This window comes from Dermacentor silvarum, chromosome 3 (assembly GCF_013339745.2).
Source record: "Dermacentor silvarum isolate Dsil-2018 chromosome 3, BIME_Dsil_1.4, whole genome shotgun sequence".
NCBI lineage: Eukaryota > Metazoa > Arthropoda > Arachnida > Ixodida > Ixodidae > Dermacentor > Dermacentor silvarum.
This window is the reverse complement of record NC_051156.1, coordinates 221,432,665-221,452,564: the sequence shown is the minus strand read 5'-3', so window position 1 is coordinate 221,452,564 and position 19,900 is coordinate 221,432,665. Positions and strand designations below refer to the sequence as shown.

At 48.6% G+C, this 19,900-nt stretch overlaps 1 protein-coding gene across 2 annotated transcripts in view; it reads left to right on the top strand.

Annotated features, from left to right (window-relative positions):
* LOC119446731 (uncharacterized) overlaps positions 1-19,900 on the top strand; it is a 141,344-nt gene that overhangs the window by 110,944 nt on the left and 10,500 nt on the right. For both annotated transcript variants that reach the window (XM_049664345.1, XM_037711255.2), the window contains exons 6-8: positions 2,618-2,671; positions 15,370-15,435; positions 17,386-17,541. In XM_049664345.1, the coding sequence (XP_049520302.1) occupies positions 2,618-2,671; positions 15,370-15,435; positions 17,386-17,541 (276 nt within the window). The remainder of the gene's footprint in view (positions 1-2,617; positions 2,672-15,369; positions 15,436-17,385; positions 17,542-19,900) is intronic.

The window sequence follows — 19,900 nt, the reverse complement described above, 5'->3', positions numbered from 1 at the left end:
TACTACGTGACAATATATACAAATTCAGTGATGGCAGATTGTTTTTCCTGTTTCGATAACTATTTTTATAAATATCTAAACGAGCGCTAACGCCGTACCATGACGATTCCGAATGTATCGCGTGCACTACATTTATGAAGGGCGTGTCGCAAGATCTTGTTGCGAATGGTGGTAAATAACACGTTTACGATCGAATGCCAACATCCTGGCCTCCAGCAAACCCTCAGTAAGCTAAATAATCCGCTCCATCCTTGACACTTGAATTCGCAGCGCGTATAAGCTATGACGCTCAAAGGATGGCGGAGGGCACGGACGCACCAGCAAGTGCGTCTCAGACACATATCGGCCGTAAGAACTAATAGTTGAACGAACAAGCAAGATAACGACTAAACGAACGAGCAAACGACTAGATTAACGACGACTAAACCAGCCAGTGAACGAGCGGGCCACCGTATGTTTTCTTTGTGAGTGCTCCACCCCCGCATCGTAACCTTCACACACTTTAAAGCTCACGCGAATTAGCCCGTAGTACGTCTCAAAGACCTATGATGCTGTCGTTCGGCGACGAACGCACCCCGTAACTCGGTTTCGGGAGAGCACGCTTTTCATCGGTGCCTTTGTATCGCAAATCCACCGGGTGCAACGACGAACAAGAACAAAAGAGGCAAACAAAGCTATTCGCTCTAAAGAAAGCTAGTAAGTAACCACAAAAGGCAGAGCTGCGCTCCTAAGCTGAGTTTTCATGCTCGAGCCTCCAATGTCAAAAGGATTGAGCCGAATCGTAAAAGTTTCGTAATCACGTTTTCACACGCACTTTCGCGTGCCCGCGAATGCAAGCCTGTTGCGTACAAAAAGATTAAGCTTCTTGCCTTTGCTGGAACTAATTTGGCATCCGATAGCGCAGCAGGTCATGATGATGGAAATTGCCGTGAAGCGACGTCGCACTTGCCGCATAACATGGTTCCAGGCGTTCGCAAACCAAAGCAACACGGAAGAGCAAGGGCGCCAACATGTGCTCCTCGCCAGTCGGTAGACGCTTATCAGGCGAAAATGGCGATGGAACGCGATCGTGAACAAACTCAGCCAGCGCCCGGAGCGCCCGGCGGCACGACGGCCCACGTGATGCTATTAGGACCAATACCGACTGCGGCGACGGCCTCGGACAGTGCGTGCGAGGAGCAGGCGGCATTCTTCAAAGCGTGACGCTACTTTTTACATTAAGGGTTTTAATCGCGCTGCGCGATCATACACCCCCTATACTGCGATATCGACAAGGAATGCTTATAATCTGCCAGTCATGTCTTACACTCGGAACGCATACGCGGTGCGATAGCGCCAGCCGTTTAGCCGCTACTAAAGTCCCTATATAGCCGCTACTAGCCGCTACAAGATTCTAGCGCTATGGTGGCACCGACTGAAAGCACAGATTCGCCTAGAGACAGCCAAAGCAAATCGGAATTGTACACACTTCCTCACAATAGCGGACCGACGCTAGGCTGCGCTGACTACATGTGCCAAAAGCCACGTTTTCAGTTGTTCGCGTTTCTTGTCATCGCAATAGTACAACAGTTTGCGCTGCCATCATTACTGCGCTGTCACCTTTTCTTGTTTTGAAATAAAATAGAAGCAGAAAAGAGACAAAATATCGCAGTATAGAGGGGTGCATCATAGCACAGCGCGATCAAACCGGACGCGCGCGCCTGTCGATGGGGATGGCTGGACCTTCAGTTATGCTTGGGCCACGCGCTCCGATGTTCGCGTTTCTTTTGATCGCGATAGTACATAATACTCGTAACCAATAGCCCACCTTAGTTCCTTGAACATAAACAGAGGTAGTGCGCAGCCGTAATATGTCGGCGATACGGACATTTTCCCCATCTTGTTGACAAAAAAGCGAAAACGTCTAACTATACGTACCACTTCAAGTGAACCTCGAGTTTCGACCAAGAAATGCCGTTGACAGGGCGCAGTTTTCAAACATTTTCAGCACTTCATTTTCTAATTACGCTAGCTGCGCCGTTACCGACGATATCGGTTGCAGCGACGATCACAGGGCAGTACTTACCAGGCTGTTGTATAGCCATCGTCTCAGCACCCCATTTTCTAAGTATAATGCTTCTGTACACTTGATAAATTATCGGATAAAGATAGCTTTTTCATCTGTCTGACTGACCCGCAGGCGGAGAAGTCAGTGACGGTGCGTCCAAGCAGCGGCAAATGTCGTAGAGCTAAACCTGGCAGAAACAAAAAACGGCGGCCGAAACGAAAACCAGAGTTTGTTTACGAATAAAAACGTATCCTTGTCTTTCTTGGCTCGTCATCGTCGCGCCCAGAGTGAACTGAAACCTAGAAATCAGCTGCATGAATGGTACGACATTGCTGGTCGACAAAGTGGACTGAAAACTTCGCACGAGTGACAGTTGAAACTGCGTAGAAAAATACGTGCGCCGGGGATGCCGCCGATGCCGCCCCGTCGTCCGTCGAACCGGAAGCTGCTAGCAGACGGCGCGCCCCACAATTCCCTGCGATTGCTCGTTTTACGGGTCACCTATTCAAGTTTCGTGACTCACCGAGCTTCTTGTACCGTTTTTGTTTCATTTCTTTTTTTCCCCTTCAGGAGTCCCAGGAACACGTGGGAAAAAAGGAGCGCCGGGCCATCCCGGAGCAGCCGGTGAGTATATATAGGGCACGTCAATAGCACTCGCACGTACACCGTAGTGTGTGTGCATGTTCGTTGACAACAACTCTGTTTTCCAGCTTATGTCACGTGACGACAAGGCGCTGACCTGTTAAATCTGCTGTATCATATTCTATCTACATTTAGTCACACATGATCCCACATCACTGCACGCTTTCATTCTTTCCTCATTTTATTCTGGTGTTACCCAAAAGGCAGAAAAATATTCGGCCCCCACTCAGCCACTTATTCACTGTAACGCACCGGTCTACATCTAGTTGACTACATCCGCTGTGGTATATAGCCGAGTCGCTATGGCGTTGCCCTGCCGAGCTCGAGGTGGCGGGTTCGATCCCGGCCACGGAGGCGGCATTTCAATGGGGATGAAATGCAGAAATGCCAGTGAACGTAGATTTAGGTGCGCGTTAAAACTAAAAATATTCTTACAGCGAAGCTGTTTACCTCTAGCTCCCGAATGCATCGCCGGCCTGCGTTACCCGAGAGGCTACCCTGGGCAGCTTATGTCCGTATCACGGCGCGTGGACAGGATGGAGATGATACGATTGGACGGGATTGTGCACGTAGCCTGCGCTTCTGTGGTTATAACATCACGCGCGTTCGTGAGGAGAGGGGGAAATAGTGCGGCGACAGAGCTGCAGCAATGAAGATGGGTAGGGGGAGATGGGGAAAGAGTGTGGCGACGGCGCTATGCACGTGGCCTGCGCTTCTGTGGTTATATATATATATATATATATATATATATATATATATATATATATATATAGGTGACGATATAGGTGACGGAGGTGACGATATATATATATATATATATATATATATATATATCGTCACGCGCGCCGGAGGTGCCGGTGCTGCTGCAATAGAGACGGCTAGGGGAGAGAGGGAAAAGTGTGGCGACGGCACTGCAGCAATGAAGGCAGGTAGCTAGGGGGAGAGGGGAAAGAGTGTGGCGACGGCGCCTGTGCACGTGGCCTGCGCTTCTGTGGTTACAACGTCACGCGCGCCGGAGGTGCCGGCGCTGCTGCAATGGATACCGGTAGGGGAGAGAGGGAAAAGTGTGGCTACGGCACTGCAGCAATGAAGGCAGGTAGCTAGGGGGAGAGGGGAAAGAGTGTGGCGACGGCGCCTGTGCACGTGGCCTGCGCTTCTGTGGTTACAACGTCACGCGCGCCGGAGGTGCCGGCGCTGCTGCAATGGATACCGGTAGGGGAGAGAGGGAAAAGTGTGGCTACGGCACTGCAGCAATGAAGGCAGGTAGCTAGGGGGAGAGGGGAAAGAGTGTGGCGACGGCGCCTGTGCACGTGGCCTGCGCTTCTGTGGTTACAACGTCACGCGCGCCGGAGGTGCCGGCGCTGCTGCAATGGATACGGGTAGGGGAGAGAGGGAAAAGTGTGGCTACGGCACTGCAGCAATGAAGGCAGGTAGCTAGGGGGAGAGGGGAAAGAGTGTGGCGACGGCGCCTGTGCACGTGGCCTGCGCTTCTGTGGTTACAACGTCACGCGCGCCGGAGGTGCCGGCGCTGCTGCAATGGATACGGGTAGGGGAGAGAGGGAAAAGTGTGGCTACGGCACTGCAGCAATGAAGGCAGGTAGCTAGGGGGAGAGGGGAAAGAGTGTGGCGACGGCGCCTGTGCACGTGGCCTGCGCTTCTGTGGTTACAACGTCACGCGCGCCGGAGGTGCCGGCGCTGCTGCAATGGATACGGGTAGGGGAGAGAGGGAAAAGTGTGGCTACGGCACTGCAGCAATGAAGGCAGGTAGCTAGGGGGAGAGGGGAAAGAGTGTGGCGACGGCGCCTGTGCACGTGGCCTGCGCTTCTGTGGTTACAACGTCACGCGCGCCGGAGGTGCCGGCGCTGCTGCAATGGATACGGGTAGGGGAGAGAGGGAAAAGTGTGGCTACGGCACTGCAGCAATGAAGGCAGGTAGCTAGGGGGAGAGGGGGAAAGAGTGTGGCGACGGCGCCTGTGCACGTGGCCTGCGCTTCTGTGGTTATAACGTCACGCGCGCCGGAGGTGCCGGCGCTGCTGCAATGGATACGGGTAGGGGAGAGAGGGAAAAGTGTGGCTACGGCACTGCAGCAATGAAGGCAGGTAGCTAGGGGGAGAGGGGAAAGAGTGTGGCGACGGCGCCTGTGCACGTGGCCTGCGCTTCTGTGGTTACAACGTCACGCGCGCCGGAGGTGCCGGCGCTGCTGCAATGGATACGGGTAGGGGAGAGAGGGAAAAGTGTGGCTACGGCACTGCAGCAATGAAGGCAGGTAGCTAGGGGGAGAGGGGAAAGAGTGTGGCGACGGCGCCTGTGCACGTGGCCTGCGCTTCTGTGGTTACAACGTCACGCGCGCCGGAGGTGCCGGCGCTGCTGCAATGGATACGGGTAGGGGAGAGAGGGAAAAGTGTGGCGACGGCACTGCAGCAATGAAGGCAGGTAGCTAGGGGGAGAGGGGAAAGAGTGTGGCGACGGCGCCTGTGCACGTGGCCTGCGCTTCTGTGGTTATAACGTCACGCGCGCCGGAGGTGCCGGCGCTGCTGCAATGGATACGGGTAGGGGAGAGAGGGAAAAGTGTGGCTACGGCACTGCAGCAATGAAGGCAGGTAGCTAGGGGGAGAGGGGAAAGAGTGTGGCGACGGCGCCTGTGCACGTGGCCTGCGCTTCTGTGGTTACAACGTCACGCGCGCCGGAGGTGCCGGCGCTGCTGCAATGGATACCGGTAGGGGAGAGAGGGAAAAGTGTGGCTACGGCACTGCAGCAATGAAGGCAGGTAACTAGGGGGAGAGGGTGAAGAGTGTGGCGTGGGCACGTGGCCTGACTTCTGTTGTTATAACGTCACGCGCGCGGGAGGTGCCAGCGCGGCTGGGGTGCGACTGTTTTCACAGCAAATCCGTGCAGGGGCGGGGCCTCGCCTTGATGACGTATCACCATTTTCTTTTTTTCTTCCTCTCTGTTTGTGAAATGTGAAGATGTGCCTTTTGATATGCTAATACTTAGGCCATACAGCAACGCTTCCGGAGCATGCATTCATGCGAACCACAAGATTGCGTTCGAGCGTCGTCGTCTTCGTCGAAAAAAAAAGAAAGAAAATGGTGATACGTCATCGACGCGAGGCCCCGAACCTGCACGGATTTGTTGTGAAAACAGTCGCACCCGCACGGCTGCAGCAGCGGTTGCGGTAGGTAAATGAGAAAACTGCGCCGACCGCGGCGGCGCTTGTGTCGGCATATTGTGGTGCCGTACAAAAAAATGTACGATGTCATAATGTATGCAGCCCATGTATGCAAGCTAAACAACTCCGCTAGTAAACCATCCCCATATGAATGTTGCGTCCTCCGGATTTTTTGTTCTATAGTTATTTTCGTAAGTTCCTTCACAATGTCACAAATCTGGAGTGTGCGAAGCTAGTCATTCTCTAATTTTGCGAAGCTAGTCATCCTAGTGGTAGCTCCTGAAGACTCGCAATTAATTTTTTTTTCAGCAAGGTTAACTTTGCTGAAAATAAAGTTTTGCTGCAGAAGCTTTGCTGGGGAAGAAAAGGAGCCTTGGAAAAAAGGCTTGCAGAAAAAAAATTAATGAGCCATTCCCCTCTGTGAAGGTGGATGACCAGCGAAGCTGTTTAGCGCACGACACAGAGGTGACACAAAATTTTGAACAAAGGTACGAACATGCTTATTGTCCTGATCGGTGGTCATCGTGACGATAGGTACGCACACACATTCGCCTATCACCTCTGTTATTAAATCTGTCCGTCGCGTAAGAAAATGAATGGCTCATACCCCCTTAAGGAATGGCTCATGCACCCGTAAACGCGGCCTCCCCCTTGCGACGATAGAAGAGAAGAGAAGAGAAGTGAAATTCTACGTTGGCATTATCAGCGGCAACAGAGCCAGCTGTGGAAGAAGACGACGACGACGAACGCGCGAGCAGTGGCACGAGCGCCTTCGCGCGGTTGCCAAACCCCATCGTTCTCGCCGGGAAGGCACCGCGTCAGCACATCCACGACCTTCTGCCGTCACTCTTCCGACCGTACGCCGTTGATTTCCGAGAGGTCGTTATCGAACGATAGGCGATCACATATTTGGCAGCTTGATTCGAAGTTGCGATCGAGAAAGTCTCTTTGGAACCTTGCGTAGGCGCCGTCGAATCCCGGCACCGTGCCCTTGTGGCGTCGACGTCTCTTTGCGGCATTCTCGGCGTCGATATATGGCTCTTGCTCGTGGCTTACGTACCACATCGCGGGCGCGCTCTTCTTCTCGGGCCGCCGGGTTGGCACGACGTCGACGCTGCTCTCGTAGATACGCTGCTCTTCAGGCGTACGGATCACGCGTGGCCTTCCCATAGCAACGGTGGAGCGAAATGGTACCAAAATTTCCCCTTGGTCGCATTATCAGGCGCAAACTACGTCACGCACTACGTCATACATTCACAGAGACCCATCGTCTTAGACACAAGTGGCCGTTAAACCGAGCTCCGACGTGAGCGGCCATATGCGTTTGCTTTTGTCGTTGGCCCTTTCACTCTCACTTTTTTTAAGGGAGAGTGTTTCCGTGCGGACGCTATAAAATCCCGGATCCTAGCCATAGACAGCTTCGCTGTAATAAAATGAAAGGAATCTGGCGGTCCCATGCCGACAAATTTCCAATAAGTGGCTCTTCTTCCAAGCGTCCGGAACTCACGTAGTTGCCGAGCACCAGGCCGGGACCGCGCTTGTACCTATTTTACCAGAAGGTACCTGGCGGCAACTCTCGTCTGCCTCCCACAGGAGCGGCGAATACTTGACTATTTCGCCAAAACTGTAGTGGAGACAAGATGCAACCAGAGACCCTCGTCAATCTATATAGGGCCCCCCTTTTGAGATGAGAACCCATATAAATAACCGAGCGCCAGGTTGTGCTACATTAGAAAAAACCGGTGGGTTTCTGGCGGCATCAGGATTCAAGCCCAGTACCTTCCGCATACGAGGCGGACGCTGTACCGTTTCACCACCACTTAGAGAGTTAACTTTCGCAAAGATCCAAGCTTGCCGGAGAATAGTCAATGCTTCCTACATTTAAACGTTTCTGGATAAGTGCCAGTCATGTTTATTGTTTCTTGCAGGTGGCAGTTGTAAAAAAAAAGTCATTAAAAATGCCTCGCCCGGAGAGGGAGCACCACTAATTTAAACTTGTTTTACAAGCATCATAGGAGCGCTTAAGTTAATAGCAACGCTCTCAATTCCTACGCTCACACGTATTGTTACTTATTTCCCATACAAGTGCAATTTTAAATAGGTGAGCCTTATTTTTCTTTCCCTCTGAAACATAATGAAATTTCATAATTAGCCTAATTGCTGCGAGAGGAAGGCAGATTTAGTTTTGTAGCACTTTAAGCTGACACTGGAGCGCCCTAACATATACAATAGAATTTCTTGTTGTTAACTTAAAGGGAGAAGCGCAGAGATGATTTCTTGTAGTGGCTTAACAAAATTAAAGAAGTCTAGTTCATACTTCTGGTGATTTTTTGTTCTTTATCTTCTGTGTAGACAGAGAACCAAAAATAGTATTTTCCTACAACTAAAGTGTCACAAAGAGTTCAGTCAACGTGGTATTTTAAACACAATGACGAGATAAGCTGCTGAATGCAGCGATAAGGTGATTTTAAATATAATGAGAAAGAGAGAGGGAGAAATCAGGTGTGAACGGCAGAAAGGTTAACCAGAAGAGAAACATCCACTTTGCTGCCCAACACTGAGGAAGGGGAGAAGGCAAACGAAAGTGGGAATAGAAAGCATAAGGACGAACACGAATTCCTTCGAAGACGTATGCCACATCTGAACAATCGTTACAACGGAGATATTGTTTAAAGTGTTTAAGCGAGTTCTCACACTGTCCTTCGCAAGCACCACGGGTCTATTTGCTGGCTGTTCTTACTGATAATTCACCACCGACGCCCTGGTCACACGATTGCTTCGGGGATTCCTAGGCAGGCTGCGTTGCTACCGACTCTTTACCACCGCAGCTGTACAAAGCCCTAGCTGACCTCCAAAGTGGAGCCGGAAAAACGAGATGTGATAAACAAAGAAGTCATCATTCAAGCCGGTCAGTAATGGCGTCAACTGCGTCACCGCTAGACTATGCGCACCCGTCTACGTTCTAACGGTGGTGGGTTATTCATTTCTTTGTTTGGCACAACGAAAACGTGTGGATAGCGCATATACAGGTATATAAATCTAATGTAACAGGGAATGAGATCCTGGGAATATAGGCCACCGAAGAGCCAGCCACCACAATCATGAAAAAGAAACCCTTTCGACTAAGGAACGTAAAAAGATAGAAAAAACAACGAAAAAAAACCTAAAAGAAAGGCAGGAAAGAAAAATATTCGAAGGAAAAAAAATATTGCATAGTTCAGGCATAGCCTGCTATACAATATGCATAAACAGAGCGCGATGTATCGGAAACACGGAACGTCAAGTTCAGAGCTTCGTTCACCGACCTGTCTTTCTTGCTAAGTTTATGGCGCCGTCATATATTAACCATTGTTTCTTACCGATGTTATTCAAGCCGAGACTCGGTCGCACTTGCCAGCAACAAAGTTAATCTAAGGAGCGTATCAAAAACTGTCATCCCCTTCTTCTAGCGAGCTCGACGCGTGGCTTCATGGCAATGGCCCCAGGAGGAACACTCGGCGCCTGCATGCACTCGAAAGTTGCACATAAATTTGCATCTTGCCAGGCAGCCCTAATTTACTTGGCCGCAAGCCACATATGCGAACGTTTCTTAAAACAAAAATCCCAAAGATGTTGCGACTATTCATTTGTCTTTACAGCCTCTTAAAAAAGAAAGAAAGAAGAGAGAGAGAGAGGGAGAGTCGCAACCGCAAAGTTCGCGTAGCATCCAGCTGCGGGAGTCCTCTCGAGCCTCCAACGCGTGCCCCTCATAACTTATTACGCCCGCCCTACTACTCCACACGCGGGGGCAGAAACGCTCACTGCCTCCGCGCCGAGCTGGCTTTGCTGTTTTAGACGGCATGAAGCATTGTTCTCTGGTGCCGAGACGAAAAGAAGGCGCAAGCGGCCGCGCGGTGAGAAATATTTTTGGGCGGGAAAAACAAACGACGAGTCGCAGCGTTCGGGCGCTGGCTGCTCCTCTGCGGCGCGGTGGCAAGTCGCGAACGTCCCTGACGCGAAGAAAAATGACGCCCCGAATGAGGCAGCTGCGGGGTTCGGCGAGGTTAAAAGAGACGCGAAGAAAAGACAAGAGGCGTGCCGCGCTCGCCGAGCGAAGAAACCATCGCGTTGTGCGCAGCGCGCGTTTACTACACGCGCGAACGACGCGACGCGCTCTGTCGACTGCTGGCTGGGTGCCCGCACGGAGCCCACCTCATTTACGCGAGAACTGCGCGTTACTACTCTCTTCTTTCTTTCTAAAAAATATATGTCTATAAATATATTCTCACTTCTTATCACTCTCTATCTAGACACCCGCCCGTCTCTTTGTTCTCTTTTCTCTCTTCCGTGCATAGCAATCCTTTACCGCTCCGTTTGCGTGCCCCTAAGAAGACGTCAGACGAGGAATAAATTGACAGAGAGAAAGCGACTAAAGAAAAATGGATAGACGGCGGGTAACTCAAAGCGCCGAGCCGCCGCGCGCGGGCCCCGTTCTGTGCGCATTATACCCGCATAGCCGCTGCGTGCTCCTTCCGCAACGTACAGCAGCACTTCGCGTGCTGGCTTCCGCCCTGCACCGCGCCAAAGTCGGACTGAACAATGCCACTTTGGAGAGAGCCGGCGGTTCGCCTCGGCCCGTTGTGGGTGCGGAAAGATAGACAGAGAGCAGCAGCAGCGGCGAGGAAAAAGGCCAAAGCATTTCTTCACCGATGACCGTCGCCCCAGCGGCTTTACGATTCCGCAGGCACCGAATGCCTTGCCCCCTCTCCCGCACCACCCCTTTTGCAGCGTAGGAAGCGAGGCGCGCGCGGCTTCTCTTTTCGGGTCGGTTCTGCAAATGAGCTGTAACACGACTTGCGACGAAGCCTCTTCCACCCCTTCTTTGCAACTCTGCAGCGTCGTGTTGGCGAAAAAAAAAAAGAGAGAGAGAGACCGCAGCGCAGACAAAGCCATGCGAACGACGGCAATGTAGAGCGAGCGAAGTAGAATGAAACCGCAGGACGCGGTTCGAGTAGCGCGTCACTATTCGGTCGTCGATAGAAGAGGCATCCGCGCTGTTCGGCGAGCAAAGCCCACCGCAAGAGTTCGCCGGGGCGTCGTTCTGCTCGGGAAGCAGCTACGGAAGGGGATCGAGCGAGCGCACAGACAGGCATGCAATCCCGCCTTTGCTGATTCCGTCTAGAACAACAATAAATTGGAGTGGATTAGCGGCGCGCGCACCACGCCACCGAGGGTATATAGCTGCGCACGGGGCGCGCGCCGAACAAGCGGCCCCTGCGGTTCGTGTGTCGGTTTCAGCCGAGGCATTCCTCACGCGATTCCCAGTCAGGGTGTTTTCTTTTCCTTTCAGTACAGGGGCTTCTGCGCGAGGCAACCAACTTTTTGCCGACGGTTTACCGCAAAGCCCCGGCTTCCACTGCGGCCCGTCTTTTCATTTTTTTTCTCCCCCCCCTCTCTCTCTCTCTCTCTCTCCGCCATTTCCCGACCACCGCTCGAGGCTTTCGGCACCTGTGTGTTTTATGTATTCACAATATTTCTTCCCCCGAGCAGCACTGTGCGCCTCTCCTTTGTATACAGCTGGCAGCCATTGTTGTCTCGGCCGAAGAGCCTGTTCTCGGCCGCTTTGATGTCGGGACTCCTTCAAGGAGAGCCTCGCTTGCTTTTCTTTTTCTCTCCGCCCTTCGCGTGCCTCCCTCCAAATTCGAACTCGGGCCCCCAACCCCCCCATAACGCCGGGAAAGAAAAGATGGATGTCGTATATAACCAAGAAACTTCTATATGGGACTGGCTTCTTTCGAGTGCGACGTCTACTAAGCCCAAGCAAATTTGTTTTTCTCTGCGCTAGCGCATGTAGCGTCATCGTGCGGCGTGGTCGAAAGGTACGCTGCCAATTTTTTTGAGGGACTTACGCAGCCTGGCCCTGCGCTTCCTTCGCGCAGCGCCCGCCTTGTCTCCTGCCCCGCGTATTGACTGGCTTTGCGCACGCTCGTGTTTTCCTTGCTCCTCATTACGCGCCGTTTTTCTTCTCTACTGAGCAGCGAACGCCGTCTCTTCTGGTGGGTTTCAGGGAAGCTCCATACCGCCCCTATTCCCCGCTTCTCCTTACGACAGATCTCTGCAGATAAATGACGTCTGTTCGATGTTTCTGGGCGTCCGTCTCGCCCGCCGAATTATGTTTCTTTTGCTATATCAATACCCTCAGTGCATATTAATCCAGTTATACGATATGCACTTATACCTGGTATAGAGACCGAAACCTGACGAAAACAGTAAGACCGAAGAAATAAACTTCAATTTTTACACGTGCCGGTACTGAATTGACGCTTGTACAGTGTTGTACTTCTTCTTGTGCCACAGTGGCACGTACGCATTCTGGAGCATTGATCAAGAATGCGCACACACCTAGCGGCACATACGGAATGGCTAGATTGTCAAGTAAATCAAAGAATCGGCTGAATGTAATGGCCCTATTCCATTAAGAAGCCGCGTGCTTTAAAAATGCCTATGAGCTGCACATACATGTCCAGATTTCATGTAGCAATTTATTATTATTATTATTATTATTATTATTATTATTATTATTATTATTATTATTATTATTATTATTATTATTATTATTATTATTATTATTATTATTATTATTATTATTATTATTATTATTAATAATAATAAAGCGGCATATATAATCACCGCTTTGCAAACCTGGACATTGCACCCTGTACTAGCACTGTTGGATTGTTGTCATTGCCTTCACTTCGCGACCGACGTAATCGCGCTGACCTTCTGTTTCTCTTTAAACTCCTTCATGGTAACCTCACATGTCCCGAACTTCTCAGCTGTGTCATGTTCCGCATCCCACGCAAGATCACCAGAGAACATAGACCTTTCCATGTCCCTGCCTGTCATCACGAACACTCAACTGTCCACAGAATACAGAATCTTTATAACGCTTACTTTCGTGAACTTGATATCTTTCATAATTCCTTGTCATCGTTCTTTTCCGAGCTTTGCCTTGTATTATAATTTCATGTATTGTTCAAGCGCCCTTCTCCTCCTTTTTTTTTGTATTTACTTTGCGCTTTGTTGTCCGTACTCTCTTCTTTTCAGAATTTTTATTTTTATTCATTTGTTTTTTAATGATTTTCCCTGAGTGTCTTGTTTTTGGTTTGTAATGTATGCGTGCGCCAGCACTCAGACCTTAGGGTTGTTCCTGGGCACGTTAAATAAACATGATTGATTGATTGATTGATTATTATTATTATTATTATTATTATTATTATTATTATTATTATTATTATTATTATTATTATTATTATTATTATTATTATTATTATTATTATTATTATTATTTAGAAGAAAGATACGTTTACTGGCACTACTTGTTGGTCAACCTACAGGAGTTATTATACCGTGTGTCCCAGCTAACGTTAGCTGGGACACCCTAAACAAGGTGTTTCACTTAACTTGGGCCAAACCTTAAAAATATGCATATGCTACGTAGCAGGACAGAACCAAAGTAGTTTTGTTTGCCGTCGCTTGGAGATACTCAGATTATTTTTTGCATTCCGCCTAATTAGATAAGTATGCTTATTTATTATTGAACTTCTCAACTATTATAATTAGATGAAAAGTGTCAATGAGAAACTTTTAGAATAACATGAAGAACTCCCGATACAGCTTTCTGTAGCTCATCATCATCATCATCATCATCATCATCATCATCATCATCATCATCAGCCCATATTTATGTCCACTGCAGGACGAAGGCATCTCCCTGCGATCTCCAATTACCCCTGTCTTTCGCTAGCTGATTCCAACATGCGCCCGCAAATTTTCTAACTTCATCACCCCACCTAGTTTTCTGCCGTCCTCGACTGCGTTTCCCTAAATAAAAGTGTTTTTATGTAGGGAAGTAAAACGGCTAAATAAAAGTGTTTTTCCGACCGTGGAAGAAGCCCGCGAATACACGCAAAATTGCCGCGCGACTGTCCACTCGGGGCACGAGGGGGATGAAAGACGGCGAGAGCGAAGAGAGCGCGAGGCGGAAAAGGGAGGGGGAGGGTTCAGCGAAAGCATGAAGAGGAAAGCGGAGGAAGACAGCTTGAAGCACCACCATGTGGCGTTCACGGTCGCGCATCCGGGGCAGCGGCGGCAAAAAAAAAAGAAACTTGGAGGACGCTTAAGCTTCGCCTTTAAAAGTGGAACGCGATAGCATTCAAAGATTCCTGACTGCTTCTCACGCTTCCCGGCAACTGCAGCTTATGTAACCGTAATGTTTACCGGGAAACGCTGGCGGCGAATGCTATGCACGAAGGTGAGCTCTCTGGTAGAAACGCGCCCTTTTGCGTGGGCCGATCTCGGACATCGTGCAAAGCTACGCCACAAAAAAATACATAATGTTCATGTTTCTGTTATTGTTTCGCAATTTTAATATTTCAGTTTGAGAAGATTTAACATAAAAGGCAGGCGCTGTCGGTGCTTTGTTTCATGACATTTGTTTGTGGGCAGTCATCCTCCAAATTCCGAGGAATAATTTTGTCAAGAATGTAAGATAAGGTATGAGCAATTTTAGTGGTAGAATGGTGTGGCAATATCACCCGCATATACCGCATGCCATATAGCAAGGCGTGGCATATGGAATGCTGCGATGGCGTGTTCTTCTGGGGTGTCCTGCAAAGGACCTTAAAGAAGGATTTCCCTTTGGATGCACAAGGAATAAGGTACCTAATGGTTGATAACGAGGATGGTTTTCCATATCATATTACTATGTTACTGGTTCTGCACAATATTTGGACGCCACACATGGCTGTTCGCCATGCAGACGTTGATGCTCGCCCTCCTATAGAGTACTTTCGCGAGTCTCTTGATTTCATTTCTCGAAATGGAAAAAGTGCAAAAGTGTGAATCCGATTGGGTGCCCCGTCTGGAATGTTTGTTACATATGAAACAACTGTAAAATATAAATTTGTCATTACGTGGTTGACTATTGTCCCAATGCAATAAAAAAAAAACGTGGCATGTGCATATACCTAAACATATACGGAAATTTTCGCTCAGGGAAAACTCCGCTGACAGCGACACCGGATTTTCTGCGACAAGGGGCCGTCAACGCTTTCGCGTTAAAAATGAACCGGTAAACTCGCCTTCGCGGCGTTCGCCGCAAGCGCTTCCAGATAAAGGTTACGGTTGCATAAGGTGCAGTTGCTGAGAAGCGGCAACTGTCGGTATATATGTATAGCGCCGCGCGTCGCAGCTCTGCTAGTCGGTGCGGTGATCGGTGCGATGCCTCAACATATCGCGAAATGAAAACACATATACAGCTGTGCTCAAATTTCTAATTAGGGAGTTTCGTAATCTTCGGTGCTTTTTTTTTTTTTTTTTTTTTTTTTTTTTTTACTCAGAGCTGCAACGTAACTGAACCATTTTCTCTGTGACCAAACAAAAGCCAACTCGAAAGTTATTTCTGTTGGTCACAGTGTTCGGAACATTCCTATAGTGAACTAACTAAAAAAATGTATCTTGTACACTGCAGGTCTACCTGGAATCGCAACATGGAAATTGAGCTCTCACAACGTTACGGACGCTTCAAAACTTCTCAGTAAGTATGTAGTCTTTCGTTCGTTGGTGCAGACAAAAGAATGCCCCTTACAATGACGCATCTAAAGAAATACTCCTTTACCCTGTACTCCAATAACCCTGTCTCCCCACGAACGTCATATGGAACAACTTGAAACGAGCGACTCCAACCACTCCACATGATCCCCCGGTTAGAAGGAGACGCTGGCATCCCGAGTGATGCCAACCTCTTCTACATACAAATATAATAATAAACAACCCCGGTTGATGCTACCTACCTAATAAGTAACAACAAAGAAAATAAAACAGCCGTCAGTCTGCGTTTATAAACCTTTGAACAATATGTACCATGGGCACCGCTATGTTTGCGAGACCCACGTTACTGTATTAAATGTGCTATATCAAGCAACTGCAATGAACCAGTCTCGCCCCCCTCACTCGCGGCTGCCTACGTCAAAAAGCAGATGCATACGTTCTTTGAAAGATCTTCCCGGTAATAAAAAATAAAAAAAAAACAGAGAGAGAAAGGACGTAGTATTTGATTGAACAGATAGTGGGATGAGGTTCTTTTTTTTTTCTCAATAAGGTTGCATAATGTCGGCAGTTATGATGACTTTGAGTGAGAATGGGCAGGGGTAACAATAATCGCTTTCTGCAAACAAAAGTAGCATAGACAATGCAACCAAAATGACCAATATGGCTCTTTAATCTTCTTTCTTCTTTCTGGGGTTTTACGTGCCAAAACCAGTTCTGAATATGAGGCACGCCATAGTGGAGGGCTCCGGATTAATTTTAACCACCTGGGGTTCTTTAACGTGCACTACAACGCAAGCACACGGGCGTTTTTGCATTTCGCCTCCATCGAAATGCGGCCGCCGCGGCCGGGATTTGATCCGGCTCTTTAATGTCTGTGGAGCTGGCCGAAGCAGTGGTCTTCCGCGATGTCCCGTTCGCGTTACTGTCGTGTTGCCGCTGTAAGCAGAAGGGACGATACTTTTTTTTTTACCAACCTCGGTAGAAATATGAAACAATACAGCAGAATAATCGAGAGCTGAGCGATTTGGAACATTTTGGTAACCCAGCAGAGCGCACAAGGAACAATAGACGGTGCAGCGTCCGTGTAGTGCCTTGCACCGTCCTTTTGTCTCTTGTGCTCTGCTACTAGTCTCCCAATACTGTAATGTCGCACGCTATTTGATATTGGTAACACTGTATTTTAGGAACGTCTGCTCGGAGCAAAGCGGGTGTGAGAAGTTGGGCCCCTAACTAAGTTAATGCATATGCCCTACATGTCCCTTTGCACTGATTTGGTCAGTGACGTAACCTTTCTTAATTGTAATTCAATGCTATTCGTAGACAGATAACGAAATGCTTACAACTGAGAAGTTGGTCTGGGCACAGGATGCCTGTTACTTTATAACTCAAAGCTAGTTCCCAAAAGGAAGGAAGACTAGACTGAAGAGGAGCATTATAGATGCAAAGAAATGAAAAATACTTGATGCACATATTACGAAGTACGGAACACGCACGGTCATGTACTTGGATAATTTGGGCTTATCGGCTAAAGCCTTTCGCAATGGAGTCAAAACCATGGTGTTCATCGTCGAAGCCTGCCAATTGTTGTACTTTGGAACACCAACGTATCCAGTCACGGATGCGAAGTTGAGGCCTGTCTCATCACAGGCCGACTTCTAACGACACACTTCGATTTCAGCAGAGCTGCTGGCACACTCCAACGACGAGAGCGGTAGCCTTTGCATTCTCACTACAAACTGTGCACTACCTAGGCTGTCTGATGCGCAATATTAACATTACGCCACATTCCCCACAGACGGTGTGTCCAGATCATTGACGGTCCACGTATTCAGCATTGTGTGGTCAACAATAACCCTGTACAATATACGTATATAGCACAGACCGGATTCGAGAGCTATGACAGGTGGCCTGATAGCCAGCTCGTGTTTTCTCGCAGTCCCGCCTTCCATCGTGGACGTGTCCGAGCAGCAGCAGGTGCTGCTCATGGAGGGCGAGCGGCTCAGCCTGCGTTGTCCGGCCACGGGTCAGCCGCATCCCACAGTCACCTGGCGTAGGGACGACTCGGCCGCTATACCGTTCGGCGCCTGGTACCGTACGTAGTCCACAAATTCATTAAGGTCGGCGAAGCAATGCGTAAAACGCAGACCTTTTAGAGCCAGAACAGGCTCTGTGCATGAATACGCGTGCGTCCTTGCCTTTTCCCACGGTTTTTCACGTTACTTCGCCAATATTCACGTCGTACAAACTGGGACCGGCTTCAGTCCTGGCCAAAAGAAAAATCTATTTCAAAATAATTATTTGGTTTAATTTCTCAATTAAGGCACTGATAAAAAGTAAATGAAAAAGAAAACACATACAACATACCTCACTACGTAGTTCATTGATTATTCATTGATTCCTTTCTTTGAGCATTCATTCTTTTAAAAGAAAAAAAGTACCATTGCCGGGACAAGGGAGAAAGTGCTCGCATCGGTAAATGGGTGATCTACTGTGACTCGTAGACGACTCTAGAAATGCTAACTATATTGTATTATTACGGTGACGGTTGCTTATTACTCTACGAATTCTCAACAGTACTTCAGATTGTATCTTTGACGGCCATCACGTATGTTCTCAGTGGATTCCGGGCCGTGTTAGCATTGAACAAAATCAGGCAGGAAACAGATTGGCGACTACGGAACGTAATTTGAATACCTTGACCCCAATACAAAATGGCAAGCCGTTTTCTTTTTAATCTAGACTGTGGCAAAACAAGGTCTCGCCATGTCGAAAAGTCATCTCTCTTATTCAGGAATAACCCGTTATTGCGTTTCACAACATACCAACGTATTGCCCGCACCTTTGATACGCTCATACATCGAATACGCCTGGAAGTGGCCTACACACCTTACTTCTTGGATAGGATCAAGAAGAGATTGTCCGCTGCTTGTTGTACCCTCTGTAACATTCGGGATGGGTCTGTGAAACATTTGCTCATCGAGCGTCCGCGATGCGAGCGCTAACGAGAGATCCTGCACAGAACCTTCGCAGCCGCTTGAACGGATTGTATAGGTGTCCTTTATCGATGAAGAAAGATTCATCGGTCCTGGTCGCGCGCAGGCAAACATGGACACGCTGTCACAGCGCTTCGTGACTTCTGATAAATAGAGACTTTATGCATTCTCTTTGAAAGACGGTACTTTGCGAACGTGCTCAGTACTTGACTTTGTGCACGTTTATATTAACTTACACTATATTTTTATGGTGCCTTCTTCTTCATTGTGATTTGAATTTTATGCCGTGACTGTGCAAATTGAGACTATTTAGGTAACGCTCACTGTGACTAGACGCTGGCATGTCACCGATGAAGCGCGCTCTATATTGTATAGCTCTATTCCCCCTCTATATTGTAGAATTCTATTATACCTTTCAGTCTTTACCCCTTTTCATTGGTTTGTTTTGTATTTTTTCTTCATGCATTCCTTTGTTACTGGAGTCTATTCTTGATTATTGGGATAGCCGGCCGCCGTTCCAACGGCTAGACAAAGGCTACGGCCCCTATTATGTTTGGCAGCAGACATTTTGAATGCATCGTTCATGTATAATTTATGCAATGACGAATGTGCGTTTTAAGGTATCTATCCATATCTTAACAAAAAAAATTATATTATTTCCACAATACACAACTAAGACTGATATACCATGGTGAACTATTTCCTTTACAGACACACAAAAGAAAATATAAAACCACAATTAGCAAGAAACCAGAAACGAAAATTCTCCCACACTTAACGAAATGCCAAACTTCACGAGCCCTTTGTCACAAATGTTAAGTTGAACTTCACGAGCCCTTTGTCACAAATGTTAAGTTGCAGTTAGCTTATCTGCGATAATCTGTGCTGTGTTTCACAATAGTATGTTCAGGCTCCTCAATGTTCTCCTTCCAGCTACTGTCACATTAACGACTATTGCGCAACTCTCGGGCAAATGCTAGGTAATGATATGGAGTTCGCTTAGCACGACTTGCGATAAACGTGAACACCGCAGCCCCCCCCCCCCCCCCCCCCCCTGCCCCTCCTCTTCCGCCACCCATTCTTAATATATACACGGGCTTCTGGGCTGTAATCTTTCAGGAAATCAGTCCGCGCGCTGCCGACATCAGCGCGCCTCAAAGTTGCCGAATGTGCTTACAATAGTTACCGACCGAAAAAACCAAAACTCAGTAGGGGCGCCGGTCTGGCGAAGAATCAATCGTTCTCAGCTGAACAAAACTAACCAAATAAAAGCAAAGGTACACAACAGCGCAAGTCTGGGCCGTGCTCTTGAGATTTGTATTGTTGCGCGCGCTCTGTCTCATTGTACTCAGGGTGATGGATCGCAGCGACCCAAAGCACGAACAGGTTCGTTTTATAGAGGCTCGCCTTATACATCGGTTCCAACGAAAGGTCAAAGGCGGTAAACTCGACTTAATG